At 39.0% G+C, this 25,824-nt stretch overlaps 1 protein-coding gene across 1 annotated transcript in view; it reads right to left on the bottom strand.

Moving 5' to 3' along the window:
• ITGA8 (integrin subunit alpha 8) overlaps nt 1-25,824 on the bottom strand; it is a 1,841,490-nt gene that overhangs the window by 625,345 nt on the left and 1,190,321 nt on the right. The window contains exon 16 of the mRNA XM_044067504.1: nt 16,038-16,093. Coding sequence (XP_043923439.1) covers nt 16,038-16,093 — 56 coding nt within the window. The remainder of the gene's footprint in view (nt 1-16,037; nt 16,094-25,824) is intronic.

The raw sequence follows: 25,824 nt of genomic DNA, 5'->3' as shown, positions 1-25,824 counted from the left end.
TAGTACAACTGTCAGCTTGAGAGAAAAAAGACATCTGGCAGTAGCAACAAAAATTTGTAATCATGCAGTCAAAACAGAATAATTAGTCAAAACTGCTAAAGTATAGAAAACGTAACTTACCTGGGTCAGCAAGGAGCAACCAGAATCAGCATGACCTTTGAATCCCTGGTTTTGAGAATAAACTTTATTGTACGCAGAAGCAGGAGGAAGGTTCAGAGCAGGCCATTGGGTCAGGTTTGCATCAGTGTTTCAGTGCTCTTCCCTTGGAAACTGAGCTGTAGCAGGGCATTTGGTGCCCTGGGCAATGAAACATTTGGCACACCTCTCAGTCAGTCAGTAAGGGCACACAGAAACACACACATACTCACACACCACACACATATACTAGACAAATGCACATACCCACACATATCACAAACACACACGCACACACCCACACCACACACACACACACTACATACACACACACACACACACACACACACACACACACACACACACACACACACACACACACACACACACACACACACACACACACACACACACACACACACACACATCCACATACTCACAGACCCACTGCAGGCCATCTTTTAATGTTAATTACAACTTCTTAAACAATTAATGGCACTCTCCTCACAATCAACACCAATCATGAAACTGCATCACTGACTTATAGGAACCAATCTGCATCTTTTAAACAGTGCTGATAATGGATTTACTATCATAAGAATGAAAAGCATTTAGCTGAAATGCGCTAATACCAACTTGTAAATCTGAAAATGGAGTATACTGATATCCGAAATGTCGAATCTGCATATCAATATGTGAATTTGACCTCATTTGACATGACTAACATTCAATCCTACACTGCACCATACATAACTTGAGGATTTTGCAGGGGGGCAAGCCCTTTTGCGGCCACCACATCGCCGGCAAAATATATATTCCAACTCTGAGATAGCACTACAGTGAGGAAAAGGGTACAATCCCGATCCCCACTGTACCGTGATCTCTAGGCCAATTACCGACCTCATCTTTGCGAATGTACTCAACATTCACTTAAACAGAACTCGCACAAGGGAAAGATCTGCAATGTGTCAGCCAAATGTCATTCAACAACCCGTGGTCGCAGAAACTTCCCTCGTCAATTTGATAGTAAACCCTGATAATGCTCCTTAACAGTTTGCACTTGAGGCATTTACCCTCCACATCCAAGCTTAACTGTGGCTTTAACTGATAAATTAACTGAGTAGAAATGTCTTAAATATTTATTGTTTGTGGGTAGGCAAAAGGACTGCAAAATGGGCCACATCATTTCTTTAATGTCACTTTTCCACCAATGGCCTTAGAGGTTACTCATGCAGAATCACAGAGTACCTGCACAGCCTGTTTGTCAGGCAACTGGATACCCTGGAATGTGAATAGCAGATATCTGTTGTTCTTGAAGTCATCTCCCAGAAGTGTGGATAGGACTGAGACACATCCTGGAGAAGATGCATTTAGCATTAAAATTGACCTACTTTGGATGCTCCAGCAAATGTATGCTATTAAACTTGTAGGCCCTCTGATGTGAGTGGTTTGATGTTATTTTCTGTTATTTGGAGTGCTGATTGTTTGGTCCTTGTCGTATTTGGTTTCCATGCAACCATGGCACTGTAATGAAGCATTGTGTAGTATTTGGTGTTGCTATTAAGAATATGCTTTTCCTATATGCTGCCATATTGCCTGAATAAATGGAAATGTAGCCTTGTAGAATTTTGTTCTGCTGAGCTTGGTGAGAAAGGAGAAAGTACAGTTGGGTACATTTACCATAAATGTAGATGTTCAAGTATATTCACTGTTGCAGTCATGACATGTGGAAATTCCTGCCATGTAAATGCTTGGCCGGCCCAACTACCAGAGAAAAATTCCTCTCCTCCTTAGACTGGCAGGAGTCCTAACTGATGTCATTGCACTTGGGTATATAGTGAGCCAGCCGATGTCATGATATCAGTTTTTTCTTGCCCCCTAAAAAGTAGGAGACCCTAAATGGACAGTAGGGCACTGAGGAAGAGAACCTATGCAGGAGGAGAGGCCAAATGGGATTCATTTTTAGGCCTCCTTTTATTCCATATATTTATAAACAACTTCTATCAAACCATATCTAATGCCAACGTTGTCCAATATGTGGGCGACTCAGCAATAATCTGCTCTGCCTCCTCTATCTCCACTTTAGCCAAATTAACCCAAGATGCCTTCTCTTCTACTGAAAAATGGATGCTGGATAACCATCTAGCACTCAACGCAACTAAAACTAAACTCATGCTATTTACCAATTCCAAAACCAACACCCTAGACAAAAATTCATTCTCCATAACCAGTCATAACAATAAACCTCTAAAAATAGTATCCAGTGCTAAATTTACTAGGGGTCCTAATTGCTGATCAGCTAAAATTTTGTCATCATATACAAGTAAATATCAAAAAACACATGAAAAAATTGGCATGCTCTACCACTACTTTCACTACATCTCTCTCTCCACCAGGCTCATCCTTGCAAATACATACCTTATCCCATCCCTTCTCTGTTGTGCCTCTATCCTTACAAATCTGCAAGCCACCCTCAAGACGTAATTTTCCTCCTATGTTTGCAACAGGCCACAGATCTACTACCCACCACTGCATTGCCCTACACCAATTGAACTGGCTCAAACTGCCCAATCACCTTACATACTTAAAACTAGTCCAAGCACATAAACTAATTTTCACCACCTCATTCTGTCCCTCTCTTGCCACCACCTTTAAAATGCATCAGCCTGATAGACTCCTCAGATATAACTCCCAAAATGTCATCGAACTACATAAACTTGCTCACCCACCAGGCAAACACCTGATGTCCTTCTCCTTAGCACGCCACTGGAATTCCCTGCCACCACACACTCGTACTATTAATAATCTCCCCACATTCAAAACTTCACTTCATTCACATCTTTCTTCACTGTGGGAATGCTCCTTCTCCCATCCCACATAATCATCCTACACTATAGTTACTCACTAAATATTAAAATATCTGTTTATAGCCTCCTACAGTTTAACATCCCTAACTAACTGTAGGGTTAGCTTAACTTAAGAACTGTTGTAATCATTACTATAGAAATCAACTGTTTAGATTCAGTAGAACCTCCACGAACTAAGATTGTCTGTGAATATTCTGCCTGCATGTTATCTTTATTGTTAAAATGTGTGCTTTATATTGTTGTAATCTGTAATTGTGTTTTATTCCGTTATTTGTATTTTTCTGGAGCCTTTCTCCTCAGGACTTCATTAAAAATGGGCTCCTTGTGGCCCAATGGACTATCCTGGCGTATAAATAAATAATAAATAAATTCCTTTGGCTAGAGAAGTTATAAGTAGACTACCTTGTAGGCTAAGAGGGAAGGAGGGAGGGAAAGAAGACTGCAACAGTGAATGCACTTGAACATCTACATTTATGGTAAATGTACACAACTATACTATGCTCTTTGTGTTTCACTGTTGCAGTCCTGACTTCTGGAAAGATTCCCAAAGCTGAAAAGGGAGTGGAAGCAGATTAGGGAGAGGAGAGGATGCCCTGCAGGATGGCAGTGGTGAATCCTGACCTGGACCTGGAAAATGCTGCTAATTGGTAGTGTTTGCTGAAGGTATGCACAGATAACTAGGTGACAGCTTCCAGAATATCCTTGGTAGGAACTCTGGTTTCAGGAAAGCAGCAGAGGTTGCAGTAGTCCTAGTGGAGTGTGACCTGACAGCCGCAGATGAATTTTTGCCATGATGGCTGTAGCAAAATGAGATGAAGTGAGAAAACCATTTTGAGACAGTCTGTTTTGAAGCTGGTTTTCCCTCAGAGCCAGGGCCAAAGGTCACAGACAGTTGGTAAGACTTTCTTAAGGCTTTAATTCTATCAAGATAGTAACAGAGCTGTCTATGCACATCAAAAGAATGAAGTATTCTTTTCCCTTGAGTCTGGGGGTAGGGAAAGAATGTGGGCAGGTGAATGGCTTGATTTAGAGAGGTGTCAGTGACCACCTTGGGCATGAAGGAAGGGTTAGTTCTGAGAGAAACTCTGTCTGAGTGGATGATGAGGAATGGTTCAACCTTCATGAGAGCCTGCAGCCCAGATACCCTCCTGGCTGAGGTAATAGCCAGCAGCAGGGCAGTTTTCCAAGTTAGAAACTTCAGTGAGGCAGAGGCTGCAGGCTCAAAAGGAGGCAATGTCAGTTTTTCCAGAACAAAGTTAAGGTCCCGTGGAGAGGCAGGCTGCCTCCTGGCAGTCTGATGTGGCTGACTCCCCTAAGAAATTGTCATAACACAGGATGGGAAAAGACAGGAGGAAGAGCAGGTACATAGGCAGAAATGGCAGATGTATGAATTTTAATGGAGAAGTAGGAAAGGCCTTTATCAACCAGACTAGCTGACAGGGCTGAATCAGGATTGCGGTGCTGTGCTAGCACCAGATGGAAAATCTCTTCCACTTAGCTGAGTATGATTACCTAGTATTAGGCCATCTAGCCTCCTTAAGAATGTCCTGAACCTGTTGGCTTAGGGCAGGAATGGTCCTGGATGCTGTGGAACTATCCAAGCTGAAAGGCTGTGTCTGCAGGCTGGGGTGCACAATCCTTCCCTTGTCTTGAGTTAGAAGGCTGGCTCTCTGAGGCAGCAGCCATGGATTCTCATTGGTTAGTTTGAGAAGCAGAGGATACCAGTGCTACCTGGGACAGTCTGGGGACATGAGTATTGCCTTTGGGTCCTCTTCTCTTATCTTTAGAGGCATTCAAGGTAGTAGCAGTAAGGCAGGGAATGCATAAATGAAGAGATGAGTCCAAGGGAAGGAGAAGGTGTCTGTCCTCCAGGCTGATTGGTGTCTGTTCCTGGAACAGAATATTTTCAGCTGAGAGTTTTTCTTGGTGGCAAAAAGCTCTATCTGTGTGATTCCCCATCTCTGGACCATGCTGAAAAATATTTCCAGTACAGATGCCATTTGTGGGGGTCCACTAAGTTTCTGCTGAGGTGATCTGCTATAGTATTTTGAGCCCTTGCAAGGTATTGTGCCAGGAGTTGCAACCCCAGAGAGTGAGCAGTTTCACAAACTTGCATTGCTAGATAACAAAGAGGGTAAGAGTTGGTGCCCTCCCCTGCTTGTTTATGTACCACATAACTGTGATGTTGTCTGTCTTCAATAACAGAACCCCGGGCTCCCATTTTTCCTTGAAAGCTATAAGGCCTTTTTGTACTGCCATACACTCTTTCCAGTTAATGTGCCTGTCTTTGAACTGAATCTCCCACTTCCCTTGGAATTGGAAGTGTTGGAAGTGAACCCCACCCCAGGCTGTCTCTGAGGCATCAGTGGTGAGTGTTTGGCCCTGGGGAGTGAATATGAATGGGAGGCCCTGATTTTGTGTGCAAGCGTAAGCCCGTCATGCAAATTCCTCCTTGAGGCAAGGGATTAGCTGTATCTCAGTTGCCAGGGACTGAGAGTGTTGGCACCATACATTTTTGAGGTACCACTGGAGTCTCCTCATGTGAAGCCTGGTCAGGGGGAAGCAGCAGGATATGTGATGCCATGTAGCCCAGTGCTTGGAGGAACTCTCTGGCTGGGATGCACTGTCCAGGAGGGTCCACGGAAAAACTATCCTGGTGGACAGAACAGTACTGGATTTTTGCAGATTTATGACGAAGCCCAGGGAGGACAGGAGGTTCTGGGTAAACCTCAGATCCTTTAGAGGTTTTGATAGTTTTGTTGTGTGTAGTAGGTAATCATCCAAGTAGGGGTAGATTTGGACCCTTCTGGTCCTGCAAAAGGCAATTTCAGGGGTTAAGCACTTGGCAAAAAAAATGAGAGCAGTAGACAAACCAAAGGGCAGTGCTGAAAATTGAAAGTGACTGGTACCTGCTCTGAAGCGAAGAAAGCGTATGTTCGATTCCTGTATGGGAATGAGCAGGTAGGCATCTTTTAGATCCAGTGTGACCATAAAGGCCTGTTGGGCTATCATAGGCAAGAGTTTAGGAAGAGTCAACATTCTGAATTTTGGAACCAGGAGGAACTGACTGAGAGTGGACAAGTTCAAGATAGGATGGCAACAGCCTTCTTTTCTGGGAACCAGAAACAGCCTGGAGTAGAACTCTTTTTCCTTCTGATGTTCTGGAACTGGTTCCACTGATCCCTGAAAGCACAAAATTTGGATTTGAGAGAGGGCCTCTGTTTTGTGATTTGGCAGTATATCCAGGTAGCCTGACTATTTTAAAGGGTCTTTGAAAGTGAGTCTGTAATCATCTGAAATAATGCTTAGAATCTACTTGTCTGAACTGATGAGGGACCAATTTTGTTTGACCAGGGAGAGCCTTCCTCCTAGTCCTGTTGGGGGGGGGGTAAGGTGAGTGGGGTGGGTGAGTCACTGTTGCTCTCTGGCAGATGCCTGTGGTCTAGAACTCCCTTGCCTGCAAGTTTCTAAAGTTCACTGCCTGGGTCTCTGCAGTTGCTGCAGCTGCCTTTGTATCCTTTCCTGCTTGGGTTTCCTCTGCTTTCTTCTAGACTGGGAGAGAAAGGACCAGTATTTAGTGAGGAAGTTCCTACTAAACCTTGGTGGCTGAACTTGAAGGAAGTCTTTCACAGTCTGCATAGACTTAGGTTTGTCTTGGATCTTTTTAAGAACAGCCTCAGCTTTAGACCCAAAGAGGAAGTCCTTGTCTAGGGGAGCATCAAGAAGGTTAGATTTAACATGGTCAGGTTCCCTAAGCCATACGTGCCTTCTAATAACAGAACCAGTGGCTGCCACCTGGCTAGATTCCTCCATAGCATCATTGGCACAGTGTAAGGAATGCCTAACTACCTGTGAAAGAGACCTTTTGTTTCAGCTGATCCAGGATGGTTTGCTGCTATTTAATCATGTGAAATTGACAGTTGAGAGCCCTCATGGTAAAGGTGGCTGAGGTATATGCTTTTTTTTCCTAAATCTATCAAGAGCCCTGCTCTATTTATCCATAGGTAGAGGAGTTTTAGAGGAACAGGCTCTAGCCACTTTAGGTCCTGTGGTGACCACATCTGTGTCAGTAGAAAGATTTTTGAAAAGGTATTGATGGGGTCATGTACCCTATAAAACCTGTCTGGTTTTCAAGGGACTGGGAGCAGAGAGTCAGGATTCAAGGAAGAATCCAAGAAGACATCCTCAACCATCTCTAAAACAGGGGAATAGCAAGAGATTTGTGCGCTGGCAGATTTGGGAACCTCCTAATTTTGTTTTTAGACTGAAGGTATTCTTGTGCTTCCCACTGGAAATGTTCCCTCATAGCAAGGAGAGACTCTCCAAAGGTAATATCCTCTGGGGGAAGAAGAGGCCAGGATCTCCTCAGAATCTGATTCCTCAAAATAAGTTAAGGAGGGTCCTTCTTCAGAAACAAAACCCTCTAGGTCAGAATCCTTAGCACATTCAAAAGGATCCGAAAAACTTCAGATCCCTTTTCCTTTTTCCTAGGAAGAATCCCCAGGGGCTTGCTTAGATCTGACTATGGAGATTAGGTCATCAGCTAGCCTAACCAAGTCCTGCTAATATTCCTGAGAATATTAGCAGGGCTGAATAATATGGAACAATGTAGTGTTTTAGCCCTTTAAATGGAGGCTTAGTATTTAAATGTGGTGTAATGTCATGACCTGTAATTTATTTAAGCTGTGTATTTTTTGTGTTTTGAATTCTCTGAAGAAGTTTGCTCAATTAGTAAACGAAAGCGCTAACCCTATTTTTTGGACTCGGTGTGGTTTTGTTGCTCTTTTTCAACAGTTTTTAATGTTTGTTTTTTGGTTTTAGTTCGATTGTTTGTGGTTTACATGGAGGAACCAACCACACTCGTGTCCCAAGATTTGTTTAACAATGAGGTTCCCTAAATCTAGCACTGATTCTGGAGCCACTGGAAAATTAACAGCATTAATTCAAATGTTATCGCAACGGGTTGAAACTCTTGCTGTTCAAGTTGCGGATGCCTTGGCTCATAGTTCTGGAAATGCTGGTAGTTCCGGTTTGAACATACTGGTTGATCCAGCTCTTCCTAGGCTACAAGCTAATACCTCCGGATCGCAGGATCGAGGTAATGGAATACCTGGGAGCTCTTCATCTGGTGCATTTGGGAGGCCTTCATCTTGTGAGTACTTCCTTTGCCATTCCTAATTTAAACAAATGGTTTAAAGACCCGGTTTCTTGCTTTAATATTAATTGACAAGCATCTGATGTACCGAGTACTACTACGGTTGAGAACAATTTAGTTAATAATTTAAAAACATTTGATGTTAAGATGTTCTGTTTTAAGAAATTACAAATGGAAGTGCAATACTTACATGAGTGTATTAAGAGACAACAAGTTCCGAAGGGGCTTAGGCAATGGTGGTTCCCCTCGGGCTTGATTCCGAATTCTGTTTTTCACAAAGAACTGCTTAACCTATTCGACCGACAAGGGGTCGAATTTATGAACTTGTTGGTTAAGAACTATTGTGACCAAATGGATGTCTTAAAAATGGAGCTTGCCGAATTAGACTTGGTTATTCATTCGGACAATGATTTTATACGTTACAAATATGACTTTGTGCATATATTCTCTAGTATTGACAATGCATTACCTAAAATTAAAGATAACAAGTTGAAGAAGCTTAATAGGGATCATGTAGCTTATGGGAAAGGGCTAGCATATCCTTTACCCCCTTCTAATGTCAATTTGAGTTTGAATACAGGGTTTAATAATGATTCGTCTGGGTTGAGCAATAATGCTGATGTTAATTTTGATAATGATGAGAGTGTTTTGAATAATGTCATGCCGACTGAAGTTTCTCCTGTGAGAAGGAGTGAAAGACTTGCTAAAAAACATCCCAACAATAATGGGAACAACAATGGTAACCCTAATATGGAGGGTTTAGGTTCCTTTCAGGATTTTCAGAGTGCCAGGAAGTTCAACAATGGGGGACAGCAATATCGGCCCCAACAGCAACAGCATTGGAAAAGAAAGGGACAAAACAGAAGGAGGAGATAGTTGCTCCTCCTGGCACTATTACCTGTTTAAACCCTGGTTGCCAGAATCCTACTGATATTCATGAGAAGACTGTTAAAATATTATTTAACAGTACCAAAGATTTAAAATCTATAATTATTCTACATTGCCCCTTTACTTATTGATGTTCTGGCTAAAGGTTTAACTTTTGTTCCTTCCTTTCGGGGAAATTTAGCTAGAACTATCATTGACCTCAAGTCCTTTACTAGGAAATTGAACTTGAATGTTCTTTTAGGTACAAATTTTAGTTTGATTAATAACTTTAGAGTTGCTAGCATATTTAACCATGTGTTACATCCTTCTATTCTCCTTTTTGAAAAAAATTGTGAGAATGACTTTAGGAATGTTTTAAATAACAAAGGGTTGCATAAATCTGAACTTTTAATTTGTCTCGAGCAGAAAGGGAAGTTTTGAAAGATTTGAATTTTGCTGATATATGTATTATTAAACCCGATAAAGGGGGTGGATTAATTTTCATGGATACTAATGATTATTATGATAGTATGTGCACACTTTTGAATAATGAAGCTTATGTTAAAGTTTCTTTAAATTAAATGAATGGTGCGTATCAACGTATTACGGGTTTGATTAAAGATTCATTTTTGGATGGGTGTATAGATTTAGATTTATTCAACTACTTTTCCATTTCACACCCCCTTACCCCTATGTTAATTGGATTACCCAAAATCCATAAAAATCTTATAAACCCCCCTTTTCGTCCTATCATTGATGGCAGACAATCTATTACTTATGCTTGTGCCAAATTTGTAGATATTAAACTTAAAGAAGCCTTGAAAAATGAGAGTCAGATTTGTAAAGACTTGTAGTCTTTTTTAGAGGCAATGAACAAACTCCCCTTTTCTGAGGATTTGAATTTTCTCATAATCGATGTCCGTGATCTTTATACAGTTATTGCCCAGGACATAGGTTGTGAATGGGTAAGAGATTTCCTTTTAGAACAACATGTGGAGGGTTCCAACATTGACTTGATTTTTTATTTATTGGAACTTATACTTAAAAATAATTATTTTTTGTTCAATAAGGAATTCTATTTACAGAAAATGGGTGTTGCCATGGACTCTCCCTGTGGGGCCACTTTTGCAAACACTGTAATGGCCTACTGGGAGAGACAGTTCCTATTTAAGGATGTTATTTTTCAAGAAAGAACTGTGTGGTACACCCGTTACCTGGATGATATTTTTATCCTCTGGAAAGGTGATGAATCTTCAGCTATGGCATTTATTGAGTATATTACCAAATTTACTAATTTTTTAGATTTCACTTGGGAATTTCAAATAGAAAACATTTCTTTTTTTGGATGTAGATTTGATAAAAGTTTTTTCTCAGAAAAAATATTTTGAAGATCTTTAGGAAAGCAACCTATTCGAATGCATTTTTGCCCAAAAGAGAAGTGTGGTAAAGGGTCAATTATTCCGGGCAGCTAGGATGGTTTCTTTGGAATCGGATTTTTTGGATGAATGTAATCTTCTGAGGGGGATGTTTATTAAACGTGGGTACCCTAGCAAATTAGTGGATGACCTCACTGAGGAAGTCCACCTTAAAAGACTGAGAGGTGTATTTAAACCATTGTTGTCTTCTGATGAGGGTTATGGTATGGACATAATTGATGATGACCATCTCATTGTTGATGTGGATTTTTTACAGGATAGAAAGCATGATTGGGTTATAGGTTCTAATCATAATAGTTTAGAAATCAATCAAACGTATGCCCCTTCCGATACTGAATTAATTAAAATGAGTTTTATCACCACCTTTTCTGTGGATGCACCTTTTCTTAAATCAATTCTTCTGAAAAACTGGAGTTTCCTTTTGGATGATAACCTAATTAAAAATAATGTGGGTGATTCACTTTTTGTGGTTTTTAGGAGAGGTAGGAACTTGAAAACGTTTCTTGAAGGAGGAACCCCAAAACAATACTTACCTCATTGTGGGATGTTCAAATGTGAGGCTTGTCGGTGGTGTAAACACATCAAAGTAACAAATTCCTTTCACATTAGGGATAGAACATTTTCTATTAGGGGTAAATTTAACTGCAACTCAAAAGAGGTTGTTTATTTGAGTTTTTGTACTTATTGTTCAGCCTTTTATGTAGGCAGAACCAAAAGACTATTAAAAAACAGAATTTACGAACATATGCATGCAGTTGAAAAGATGAATTTGAATAATGCCCTAGCTAGACATATTAGTTGTTACCCTACCCATGAATTTAAATTTCTAGTTATTGAAAAGGTGGTGGACAATATTAGAGGTGGGCCAATTGATTTGAAATTGGATTAAAAAGAATTGATTTGGCAACTAAAACTGAATGCATTGATTCTCCCAGGCTTGAATGATTCTTTGTCCTTTAGAGGTATATTGAAACTGAAGGCTTTGACCAAATGAAAAACATGAATGTTACTAAAACATATATTTATTTATTATTAATATATGTTATATACCTATATTTATATGGCTTTTTATATCTAATGATGGTTTTATATTTATAATGTTTAAGAAGTTTAGGATTGTTATTAATGTTTGATATTTATGTATGGGCTGAATAATATGGAATAATGTAGTGTTTTAGCCCTTTAAATGGAGGCTTGGTATTTAAATGTGGTGTGATATCATGACCTGTAATTTATTTAAGCTGTGTATTTTTTGTGTTTTGAATTGTCTGAAGAAGTTTGCTCAATTAGTAAACGAAAGTGCTAACCCTATTTTTTGGACTCGGTGTGGTTTTGTTGCTCTTTTTCAACCGTTTTTAGTGTTTGTTTTTTGGTTTTACTTCAGTTATCAGTAAGAATGTCCACCAGCCAAAGGAGGAGAGGAATTTTTCTCTGGTACTTGGGCTGGCCAAGGGCTTTCAGGGCAGGAAATCTCACAAGTCAGGACTGCAACAGTGAAACATGAAGAACATCTACTGCCATCTCTAAGTCATTGATATAATTCTTGACAGGACCATTGTGCTTGTGTTGGATGATTTGGACAGAGCCCTTCCCATCCGACTGAGGAATCATCTGTTCTCAATGTAGTTTTTGGAGGGAAGAGAACAGTGAGTTTGTCCTTTAGACTAACCCACCAATTTAGATTTTTCTTACATGTTGTGGAATCTTGATAGGTGTATTGAAAGGGTCTGAATCTTGGAACCATTGGACTCTGATGATTTGCAGAAACCCCTCATCGGTACCCCTTTTACATGGCACCAACAGTAGTGAGGCTTCTATGAACTTAGCACTTCTAAAGCATAGTTTGGGTGAAGAAAGATCTACTGCCATCAGAGCTGAACTCTAGCAACAATATCTGTTATTTTTTCAAGGGAAGAATGCCTGCAATGCCTTATGTTCAGGGAACAGTCTGTGGAAGTTAAATGTTGGCCTAGAGTGAAGTGAGGCACCTTAACACAAACACTTGTTTCACACGTTTACAAATGTTGGCCGTTTCAGTCATACTATTCATACAGTTACTTGAACCCCCTAAATGCTGTCATTAACAGCAATCACAATAGAGCATGGAGTCCTGCTTCAAAACCATTTACTAACAAGAAAATGCTTGTATTTATTTGTAGTGCATGGACTGCCTTGATTACACTCCAAAATCATAAAAAATAAACCTGCAATGTGCTTCTGTACAGCAAGACCCAACTGTAACAGCACTTTCAGAGGTGTGTAACAATTGATGTACTTACATTCACTGCAGTATTCCTTACTAATGGGATTCCCTGCCTTGAAGCCCTCCATCTGGCCAGTTTACAAAAGATTTCCATTGCTTTAAGGTATGCTGAATGGCACCTGCTTACACCTTGCGTAAGGTAGGGCATAAAGGTGACGTTCAGGCATTCCATGCTCAGAATAGATTGCCCCAGTAGGAACAGCAGTCCAAGGAAAGCCAAGGAGAATCTGCACAGCCAGGAAGGGAAAAAGCCCATGGAGGGAGGGAGTGAATACTGCAGCGGTGAAGGCAAGGACATCTACCGTTATGGTAAGATTTTACACAACCGTACTATGTCCTTACATTCACTGCTGCAATATTCCTTACTAATGGAAGAGTGCAAAAGCTCAAGAAGAAACCTGGGAGGAGGAAACAGTACAGCCAAACAGGAAGAGAAAGAGGAAGAAGAACCTTGCAGTGGTGAAGGCTTGCCTTATATTCTGTCTGCAGAAATTTACAGACATCAGTCTGTTGTTGTTTGGCTTTTCCCGGTTAGGGGTCGCCACAGCAGAACTCCGGTTTGCTAATGATTGGCAGTAGATTTTTTAAGTTGCCAGCCCGACACCCAACCTTCAGCGAAGGAACACCCATTCACGCATGTCTTTCAGAGGCCACTCGACTGTGGGGAGGACATGCAGACTCCACACAGAAGGCGTTCCAGCCGAGAATCGAACAGGAGAACCTCTTGCTGTGAGGCAACAATGTTACCGCTGTACCACCAGTCTGTAGTATCTTAATTAGAGCAACATTTAAAAACTGCCCTGACTTTTTCTTCCAATTTTATTTACATTCTGTCTGTGCAGCAGCAGTCACTAAGTGCTTTACTGGCTTTCAAAGCTGGTAAAACTCTTTGCACTTTTTTTTCTTTTGTAACTGCTAGTACAAGGAGTAGATAAAACTTTGATCTTCAGGTGAATTTCTTGGCATCCTTCTCTCAAACACATTATAAAATGGCTGCAACTGGGGTCCCTATCATAATTTATAACCCTGTACATTTATTGTTTGCTTACTGCTTACTGGGTAAGTCATGATATGGGCCAGAAGCATTAATACAGAACATTTGTTAATAATGTAGAAAATTTATAAATGACAATAACATAGATAATCACTCGATTGTACAATTTTGATTGCATAATGTTTGATATTGTCAAAATCATATTGAGAGTTGAGATACTTAAGCTTAATTGACAGTGACAATTTTGATCAGATGTTACATAAACTTTATGAATATTTGTTGCACAACAGTAGCAAACACTAATCAGAAATGCCTATTTATTGGAGTAAGTGAACCCCTATCCAGGAGTACTTAAAATATAATAAGCAAGAGGTTTTGTTAAAATGCTTACTATAGCCTGGATTTATATCCCATGTCCTTGTGTAAATAATATAAGCAGTGTTTGCATGCTCACATAATGCTCACATAATACCCCTTAGCGTTGACCTAGTAGTCAGAGACTTAGGGACACGCATAGATAGTACTCTAGCCTTTCACCATCACATGTCTAAAATGGTAAGTAAAATGCCCTATGCAGACCACATCAAGGCCCTATCCCTGTATTCCGTCTCCTACGGGCTTTTGAGGGGAGATCTATGCCTGGCATGCAGGACATTATCAGACCCTACTCTGAAAGACCTCCTGCATACTCACAAAACAAACAGCACCAGAATTACCCATTCTAAAGACTTAAACCTTGTCTGTGATATAAATAGAGCAGGCTGGAGAGACAGGTATGTATCCCAGAGACTACCCTGTCTATGGAACAGGTTCCCCATCCATGTGAAACATTGTTCCTCCCTAACCCAATTCAAGTGCAACTTGGGCAACTGGATGGGAAACTGGAAATTCATCCCTAGTTTGGCACCTATGTCTCTAATGGACACAGGTAACCTGTAAATGGTTCATCACCAAGGTCCATGCTTACACTTATCAAGGGTATCAGAGCGTGCCAGATATTTTGGATGCATGCCTTGGCTTAAAAAGGCCCTTGTGGTCGTTAGCCTAGTAAACACCTATGAACCCATAATGCAGATGCCCAGTGGTCATATGACTGACTAGTGGCCACATGACTTGAGTGAAAATCCACAGATCACATAACTTCAGTGGCCTAGGTCAGTAAATGTCAAAGGGCTATTAAATGGGGTTAGTCATCGATGTTATATTACAGACTGTTAAAGGATATCTAACTATACAGCTTAGATATTCTAGCAAAATTTAGCTGGCATGTTTGGGAATGTATCTATAAATATTTTTTTGTTCTTGGCCACTTTGCTTCATGATGCTACTTTTGTTTTGTTTTTTTTTTACTTATAATTAAAAAACGTCAAGATGTGCATCTGAAGAGCTGACTGCATTATTTTATTAAGGGCACAAATTAAAGAAAAAATATTTTTGGTTCTTACATATAGCTGCCTGCCATCTCATGTATGCTGGGTCCCCACTGCAGTTATCTGGTCTGCCCTTCCTGGCATCTGTCTGACTTACCCATCAGACTGGGCCTGCATAAATAAGGATGTCCCTAGCATACGCAGGTGGGCAAAGAGAATGGAAAGACTGTAGGAGTATCTTATTTTGCTGCTATTCATTCCAAGACAGTTTCTAACGTTCTAAACACTGCTCCACTCGATTCCCAGTGCGCACTCACTATACATACATATGCCTCTGAACTAGTGTCACCATCCATCAGTGGCTGCCAATCCTTGTCTATAACTTCATTCTTCATCCTAGAACAGATGAGCGGGCAAAAATGCACATCATCCTATCAAAAAAAAAATCACATTTTTTTAACTCCACAAAAAGAATGCATCACATTTTGTCAAATGAAAGCAGTTCTCATTGATTAGACTTGAAAGTATATTTTTCCAGGTACTCTCACTTGGGAACTAAACCGCAAGAATATTAAATAAGAAACATCATGCTCATCAATGAGCCAAAGTTTGGGATTTAGTTCAGAAAGGATATCTTGTCCTAAGAGTACAAATGTCAGCTATAAAACTGCATGCGTGACACTTGATCTCACCTAAACCTTCTAAATCCCATCCATCAATCTCACACTTTCTCATTTTATTTCTCACCCCTTTGATTTAATAGCATCATGGCCAAAAACAACTGCCCATATAGTAGTAATGCTTTACATATGGAAAAGGCTTCTGCCTGCTTATTTTACTCTGTGCCAAAGCATAGAGTTTACCAGATTGAAATGTAGAAGCGATATGTGGATCTCTGCTCTTAGTACTGCTATTGTATGACGTAAAAAGAAAGTCAAGAATTTACTTACCAACAGTATCTGGTATTCCTTGGCCTGTTACAGATGTGCAGACTTTTACAGAGAAGCTGTGGAAAAACATTACAAAATCAGAAGATGTTAATTCATAACAAGCAGTATTATGCATAAAGAAATAAAATGGAAAAAAAATGACTCAGTCTTCAGTATCATTGTAAATGAAGTATAATTTTTAATCAAGATCACTATATGCCTCAAAGCCCATAACGTTTAATCAAGATCACTATATTCCTCAAAGCCCATTTCAATCTAATTAATATATTCAAGTATTCACGTGGTTAAGAAACAAAATGCTTAGAGTGTGAATATATCTCCACTCATAATTAAGATTCCCTGTCTCTCTCTCTCTCTGTTTTTTCTTTTTTGCTAGCAGCAGATAAAGCTGCAGCACTAGGAAAGGAAGCACCACTCTAAGTAACACAGCACATTGCAGCTGCATAAAGGATCAAACAAATGCGAGGCACTTCTCATCCTGTGCTACTGAAAAGCATTTGTGGTTTCTTATACTCACATCACTTTTGGTAAGCGTAAGAGCACTAAAATCCATTGCCTGCATAAAAAGCTTGATCCACCATCAGTTCAGACTACCATAAACTCCATTTCATATTTCTGCAAATGGGATTATTGCATTTATTTCCTGCATTTCTCAAATACACTAAAATTTCTGATGATTACAATAAAATAGTAATATGACTGCACTTTTTATATGCTATGAAATTGTTAATGTAAATATGTTGACTTCTGCTTGCTAGAATTGCTTCACTTTTGCATGTTTTTTCTTTATTTTTTGTAAATTTTACACATTAACTGGGTAGGTATACTGGTTGCAAGTGATGATTTGAGATACAGTACTTAAACACTGGTTATACAGGAAACACAAACTGTATATTATGTGAAACTGCAGTACAGTGCAACACACAGACAATGTTAGATATTCGCTCATTACACAGACTATATACTAGTTAATTAAAGACTGCATAAACTAGATATGAGTGCAGTGATTACTGTACAGAGTGGTGGCACACTGGTGCTGCAGTTAGTTCTGCTGCCTCATGGATTTTGATTTCCAAATTCAGTTCCCATCTGTTCATTTATCTTTATGGATTCCCATCTTACTTACTGTTACTGTGTTGTTGTTTTTTTCAGGTGATATGATAGCCCTCAGCATCGAAAAAGATGGTGTAGGTTTCCCTGAGAGGGAACAGTTTTAGCCATGCCATCCTGGACAGTCATGTACTTGAGTCTAGAGCTGTGGACACATTGTCAGCACAATAAAATCACAAGATCTCACATGGTGATGGGAACCTTATCAAGAGGCCTGGCCACTCCAGAATAAGTCTGCTTTGATCCAAAACTCAATGAGGTTGAGACGATTTTCCAAGGCCTTTCCACCAGGGAAAACTAGAAATTGAAGGGCGGTTAGTAGTTGAGGGTTCCATGCTTTACTGTTGTAGAAATCTATACTTACTCCTTGCACCTATGAGGACCTTTCGAGTCTTTGTCTGGTGGCAGCATAGCAAAATGTTGTGGTTTTAGAGGACCCAATACAGGTCCAATAAGATCATATAGGAGATGGCTTATGAATGCACAGTAAGAGCTTGTAAAGGACATATACATTCTCAAGGATGAAAAAGCACATTCTGGGTGATTCCAGGCACCCATGATGTCATCATGGATAACAGGTTCCATGGAGTGAGGGGAAAATGAGGGCTCCCTCTTCTTCTTCCCCTAAATGCACAGAAGGGTTTCCAGGTGCTGGAATGGGAGGCAGAGGCCTGACCACTGAGGCCCTCAGGAGCATCTGAGTTTGTCTAAAGGGTCAGCCATATGGGGAAGAGGTGCTTGTGTCTTTCATATTCTTCACAAATTCCTTAGGAATGAGAGAATTTCCACACTCGCCACTCTATAATTTAGTTGCCACTGTTTTTTTTTTCCATGGACAGGTATGCAAGGGGTACATGCCAGATGTTAACAGAGGGAAAGCCAGCTCCAGGATCACACCTGCTATGGTGACACACCATGTAAGTGCAGATGACTAGGACTGACATAGATTATATTCCCTAAATATGCTCTTTCTGCACTCATGACTAAAGCTCTCATCAGGCAAACACAAACATTTATCTGCTGTTTAACCTTTGAGCAATAAGCAGTGAGACACAGTGACCCAGCAGATTACATAGCCTGACCTTGGGAGGAGTGCATTTGGCCTCAAGTACCCCAAACAATAGTAAGAGAATCTAGAGACCACACCCTGGAAACTACTGCTATGTCTCTTCAACATTTTACCCTGAAATGCATCTCGTTAATTATCCTAGCATGCAACTCTTCCTTCAAAGGAACAATCAAACTACTATTAATGAGAAGGGAACACAGCCTTGTGTACATACATCATCTGCAAATTAAAACACATACTTCTGCATGAATGCCCTCTGCACCCACTTTTCAGGAGAGCTGCATCTCCGCACACCCCTGTTGTTTATTATGCTCACTATGAAGCTACTGCAACTCAGAGTAAGGGCTGTAAATAGAATAACAAATATCGCCCAATTTTCCTCTGAGATGCTGCATTCTTGGAGTGATGACAGTATACTAAAGTGTAGTCTTACAAATGTCATTACAGCAGTCAATATGCAAACTGAAATACTGAAATTAAGCCATTTACCATCTAAGCGTGTGTCCTTGGTATGCTGCTTCACTCGGGCCTGTGGTTGCCCATGACCCCCCTTGCTGTTTCTTATGTAAATGTTCAACCCTCACCTCTTCCCTAGCATAGAAAATATACTGCAGATGTGGTGCTACTGTTGTAATTTAATGGCAACAAAGACACTACATTATCTAGAATCAAATGAAGAAGCTTTTTTATTAGCATGCATTAGGACTGATATACAGATTGTGCAAGTGGCAAAAAAGAACATTGGATAAACCTTTGGGCGGAGGGGCAAGGCATGCATATATAGTCAGAATGTGGCATCACAGTATATATTGAGAATCTAATAGTAAGTATGTGTGTACCTTGCACTTGAAAGTTTGAGGGAAAGGCTAAATTGCAGCTGGTGGCAAGAGTGAACACAAATGTAGAACCCATCAAGAAATGCTCCTGATGCTAGATCTTTTGTCATTTGCTATCTGTTAATTAACAAGTGGTATAATCTACACATGGACTAACCAACCATCCATAGCACAGAAACAGTACATACATAAAGACAAAAGAATGATGTTGCTTTCCTGCAAAAGTGGGAAACAAGTGGAATGAAAGAAATCAGTTGTGCCACTGATACAGTAAGCATTGTCAATGGCACAACAGATACTCCACTTTTCTTTGGTACAGAAGGCTGTGGGTTCTATTCTCACACCAGGTAGGTTAAGTACTGACACTGCAGCGCAGCATAAGGGGGGGTGCTACACTCATGAGTTTGTCATCCTTCGGATGAAATCTTAAACTAAATCCCCATCTGTTTGGGTTGGTGACAGCTCATGTGGATTTTAAAGATCCCATGATACCTAATGAAAAGATTAGAGGAAGTTCCTGATGCCCTGGCCGAATTTCCCCTAATAGTATAAAATACCACCTCAGGTCTCCCCTGAAAAGAGGCTACTAGCCTAGTGGGACGAAACTGGACAACAAAATACAAATAAAACTATTCTCTTCATCACTTAGCCCAGGAAGGTAGTCCAAAGGGGGCAGCTACCTTGGGTGCAAGCTTTTAGGAAGCACGTGCAGCATTGTCGAAGGACTGACCAGTCCCTTCAGGAAGTCTGTGCAATCATTTAAGGAGCTGTGGTAGCACTCAGAACTGCTTAAAGGTCATTCAGTGAAAGGTGAGATTTCTGTAACGGGTGCAGTCAGCAAAATTGGTCCTTTGCTTTTCAAGGTTACAGGCAGTACTGGAAGTCATTTTAAACCAGGACTGCAATAATATCTGCGTAAATGTCATTTCGTTTGTATTGTCTATGTGTTAGGATGGAAGGGTAGCAATGAGCTTCCATAGCTCGCAGCTACAGTTTAGATAAACAGTATTTAACATTGTCATATTAAATTTGTTTCATACTTTGATATTATATTTTCACCTCACCATACCTCCTTACTCTATCCCATACCCTCTTTACACATACTTTAACCATCCTTTTGTACCACTTTATTCTCATTCTATTAATGATACGCTTACTTTCTGTACATTGCTTCCTTATCATTTTCCTATTTATAACAATATGTAGTCTTTCAACTTATACCATCTTAACAAATGTATAATTTTTTGAACTGGTCTTAGTCTATATTTACATCTTCTGCATCAATACATTGTTTGTATATTATGTCTTTCCCTAGGCTGAGCCTGAAACAGGTCCCCTAAATAAATAAACAGAAATCACATAATAGCTGTTTGGTTATATGGAGTGACTGGTATAGCAAAGAGCTGTGATCTACATATATACTAATGCCATCCATAGTCTGAAGCTTCCCCCTTTTATTTTAACTTGAGTTAGGAGGGGCACCAATTGGAAGCATTGTCCAGTGCTCTAGTTAACCCAGTTATAACTCTTATATGACAATGGGCAATGGTCTGCTAATCTGACTAAATGAATGGTGGTACACTCCTTCCTATGGCAATACATTCCTCCCTACGGTAGTGGTACAGTCCTTCCTTAGAGTAGACTGCATACATGTTACATTATATAGAGTTCTTTATTTGAAACACTTAAAATAGTTTAATAACCAGACTGTTGCAGTGAATTAGTATTGCAAACAATGAACTGCATTCCAGTTAATAAGAAAAATGACTAATTTTAAAACAGCAACTAGCTGTCTATAAGCCATGCAGCCAGAGCTGGACTCAACAATCTGAGTATTTGTTTCATCAGGCTCATCAAACTAGCAAATTCAGAAGGCTTTATTGGTTCTGGCACACACTGAGAATCTTTTTTTAATTATTTATTTGTTTACCAGGGTAGTGGACTGATCTCAATGGAACATTTGCAGCCACACCCCAGGAGAATAGAATCACATAAGTAACGAGAAACACATATCTAGAGATATAGAGATATACTAAAAAAATACATACTTACAAATGTAAGAATATGCTACAACATTTCATTCAAGAAGCAGTTTACCATGTCAAAAAATGGATGAAAAAATGGTATCCAAATTACTGTGGTATTTTATGACACCCTAATCAAGAAACCATCTGATTTTCTTTCATTAATCCTGCCCATTCACAGTTCTTTTTCAAGACAACCTATGCTCCAGCATTTTATATGTTACCTGAAAACCTAGAATGTTTTCACTGCAGGCCACTTTTATTGTATACTGTTGGATTCATTTTGTTGGGTCATGTCTGGAAAGGATTTTTAGACCAGTTCACTTTTTCAGTTAAATAAGTAAGAAACAAATGAGCAGACAAACAGATACATTTTCTTGTGAATATTAAAGTTGCAGTCCAGAGCAAGATGACAATAGAAATGATAGACTCTTTATTGTCCAGTTCTTCATGGGGAAACACATACTATGTAGTATTGTTCTATACCTTCTGAAGTAAAAATATAAATAAAAATACCACCAATAATATTGGGGCAATAAATGCTTTTAAACTGAAAATAGCTGCCTGGTAAATAGATCCTCCCCCCAAAACACACAAAGTCCTAAAAATGTATAGAGTCCATCACAAATTCAAAAAGAAGTGTTCTCAACCTGGTTTCATCAAACAGTAACAGTAACAGCATTTCAAAGCACACAATAGAGCAAATGACTTGCATGGCTTCCCCTACATTCTGGAAGCATTCTACTGAAAATGTCATTTGATTAACAGTTAGTAGTTCAATGTAGAAGGTAGGGATTTACAGAGACTTTTGGTATTGGGTTATAATAAAAATATTAAATGTTTCATTATAAACACTACCACATTAGTATGCAATAAAATACTACAATACTAAGGCACATGCTGGTTAATTTGAACATGTATTGTTCATTTTCAGCAGGTACGTTAAAAAGAATACAGAGGGAGAAGAAGAGATAACAGTCAGGCAAGATTTGTGTTGCAATGAACTGGGGGATGCGAAAACCCAGATGAAGAACTATAATGCAGCCATTGTTACCAAAGCAACAGAGCGTAAAAATCAAATCACTTCCAAAGATGTTCTTGTTTCAGTAATACATGGCTAGTATATTAGTGAGGCAGTTTAGGTATTAGAAAACAGGCTTGGGAAAAAAGAGATTGAAGTTCAAAGCTTGCCAAAGTCACTCAACATTTCACTCTGACTTGTGAGAAAAATTAACTTCCTGCTAATTTTAACTGGCAACAATGAAGCTAAAAATGTGGTGCACAAGAAAGCACATTCTGATTTTTCCAGAAGAGAAGTACAAGATGTTAAAAAAACTCTATAACCCTATTCAGCGTATGCATTTTCAGTGACTTGTGCATGCCACCCAGGACACAATATGTGTTGTGATTTGTTCAGAGGATAATTTTTATATTCTGCAGCAGAAAGAAACTGCACTGTCATGGATATGTTCATGAGGAGGTTATAGCACTTAACACATCTGCAATATTGTTGAAAGCCACACGCTATATGATTGTGTTATTCCATTTCTTTTATCATACCACCTTCCTGTCCTTAGCTTCTCCCAGGTGACCTGATTACCAGTAGACAGAGAATGAAGTGAAGCATTGTGCACAGCGATGTTAATGAGAGCTCAGGCTAACACAGGAAGTGAGATGACAGGGCCTGTTACACCTTCACAGCTGTAAAGGATGTGCATCGTCATTATTGCCCTTCAGACAGAGACTCCAGGATGTCTGATGAGTGCACAAATATAAACATATGGGGTACGAATCCAGGGAAGAGCTTCAAGTGAGTAAAATAAATTAAAATTAAAAATAGTAGGAAACCAGACCAATAACAACACATATGTATTACTGCTGTGAACTGAAACAATAATTATGAAGAAACTGACTAACTCAGTATTGCAAATGCAGACTTCAGGATCAGGTTAGTTAATTTTTTGCTGAAATTACAACCATTAGTGAGAAAGTGGTGGCAAAAGAGCAATACACGAAGGTTACAAAACTAAGCCTAAGAAAATGCATACTCATTTCAACTTTTGCAACTTGTCCACTGCAGGTAGCAAGGTTATTGATATGCATTAACCAAGTTAAGCATCTCATGAAAGTTACAAGAACATACAGCTGTATATGCTATTCAACACTGCACATATTACCATCCATGAGTGATGAAGAAAATTAATATTTTATGACTGGAAATGGAGGCTTTAACTTGGCCCAGTTTATTATTTTCCTTATGGTAACAAACACAGTATAGAGCAGTTTAGCAAGTAAAAGTCATGGCTTTCTTTATTTGTTCCATTAGATCTGAGGGAGTCAAATTAAGCTATACTGAGCATACAGATAAACAGCGGTATGCTGACTTCCCTGCCTTCTATCCCTCTATGATGCAAACATGATGAGCTGCATTGAAGACTTAAAATGTATTTTTTCCCTAATCATTAAACTCGAAACTGAAGTAATCTGAAACATCTGCAACAACTGATTTTTGGGGGTAAGTTGTTAAAGACCCTGTTAGAACCTCTTAAACACAATGCTAGATATAATCTTAGGGCACATTCAGTATTAGCAGTAGTGCAGACATGGACAGCTTATATAGGATTATATGGTCTATATATGACCAGTGCTAATAACTAAGTCCAGAAGCAGTTGTAAAAGCTTATTAATAAAGGTTGGATGGATTAATAAATATGATAGCTCACACATTATTCAAATTATTCAAATTATCCCTGATCTAGACTTTATAAATATGAGTCTTTGGGTCTTTATAAATGCAACCTACAAGTACTGTGTATAGTGTATATTTTAGAAAATGGAATTTAATAAATAAGAAACCTAACTAGCTATTCTGCATTCTAAGTGGACAAATCAAATTGCAATGTGCCCCTTCCCTTGAAAAAAAAAGTATTTAGAATTGCAGTAGTAAATCTATGCATCAGCAGCAGATAAATAAAAAGTCACCATTGTTTGTTGCTGAAGTATCCTCGACTGTGTGGTAGGGTTACTGGACTCAGGTAAGGGGATTTCTTATAATAAGGCATGCTTTTGTGATGCTATCTTGAAGCTTGATAGACCTGCATAGGATAATATTTTAATTTTAATTCAAATGAAAGTTGATTCCTTCTGTGACATTCAGATAACATGGCTAGTATTTACAATTTTATTTATCTCAGCGGCAACTGCATTTCTGATTTTTTGTACTATAAAATATATTAAAATGAATCGTACATTGCTCTGCTTTTCTGTCTACATCTTTAAAACAAGAACAAAAATGACTGAGAGAGAGAGAGAGAGAGAGAGAGAGAGAGAGAGAGAGGGATCCAAGGTAGGGAAATCATTCAGATAAAACATCACTAATATTCATAGTGAATATTTTGTGACAACTTATGTATCATTGTTTGTAACTAGCCATTTCATCACCTGCATCCTCAAACTCAACAAGGTTTCCTTTATTGCATATTAAGTTATTCTGTTCTCCTTTTAGATACTATCATGAAATGTACCTAGAAGTACAACACTTTAGTGCTGCTTGCAGTGTGAATGTGTCACATAAAAATGTACACAGTGTAACACAATTTGCCAGATAGCATTCTCTATTAATTTCTTACAGAAGTCCAAAAAACTACATTCCTAGTCACACAGCACTATCAAGTTATTAGCACATGGGAAGTATATGTCATCGATAGAACAGCCATTTGATGCACTGAACATCTACAACTTCTCTGATTATTGCATGTAGGACTTGCATTTAATGTCTCTTATCTAAGCATTAGAGTATCTTTGCAAATAATAATGTATCTCCTCATTTATGTACTGCTAATGAACACAGCTACCTGTACATTAAAAACTGCATTTTAATGTCACTGCACAGTCTTCTAGCGATGACATCACAATGGAAGTAGGAGTTGATATAAAACGCTATAATTACGGTGGTGGCTTTGGTAGTGTGAGACCATCTGCTGACGACAAATACATCAAGGTCATTTCACCCTAACAGGAGTAAGAAATCTAACTGATGCTTCAAAAGAAGAAAGAGAACGAATGCATCGACCATCCATGTTGTTAACTTCTCTCAATTGCAATCTTCTTCAGCTATTGTTTCCTTAACTTAAGGGCTGAGGTTTTTTTCTTGTTTCTAAAGTTATTATTTGAAAAAATTAAGCTCATCTTGGTCTTTTTACACTGTTTAGAAATTTGCATCTGAAAAGTTATTTTCTGCAAAAAGTTGTGATAGATTTTCAGAGACCAATACAACTGTAGACAATAGCAAAGGGATTGATAATACTGGTGAACAATTAATTTGTTCAACTGATTTGCAGGATTCCTTGTTGAAGTGATATGCTTATGAAATATTGTTAGATTAAACTAATTATAGATTTAATGATTTTGAAGCATTTTTCCAAATGAAAGTCAATTATCATATCATGGTCTTTGTGCAAATCATACTATTGTAATATTTCAAAGCCAAATTGCAAGAGGTATTTAACAAAAGTGAAATTCAAAAGATTTACCATTTCAACAAAAGAATGGAATGCCCTACACATTTTGAAAACGAGGTGTTTTGTTGTCATTAAACCACTGGCAAGTGTGATAATATCTTCTAGAGAGAAATATAATCATATGTGCACTTTATTCTTGCAAGGTGTTCATATTCATTATAGGTTGAACAAAGATCCTAGTGTTAAAAAGCAATAAGATCTGAAAATGGCGTCAGAGACCGATCCAAA

The sequence above is a fragment of the Protopterus annectens genome, chromosome 3.part1, assembly GCF_019279795.1.
Source record: "Protopterus annectens isolate FY-2018-M chromosome 3.part1, PAN1.0, whole genome shotgun sequence".
NCBI lineage: Eukaryota > Metazoa > Chordata > Ceratodontiformes > Protopteridae > Protopterus > Protopterus annectens.
This window is presented reverse-complemented; position numbering and strand designations above follow the sequence as displayed.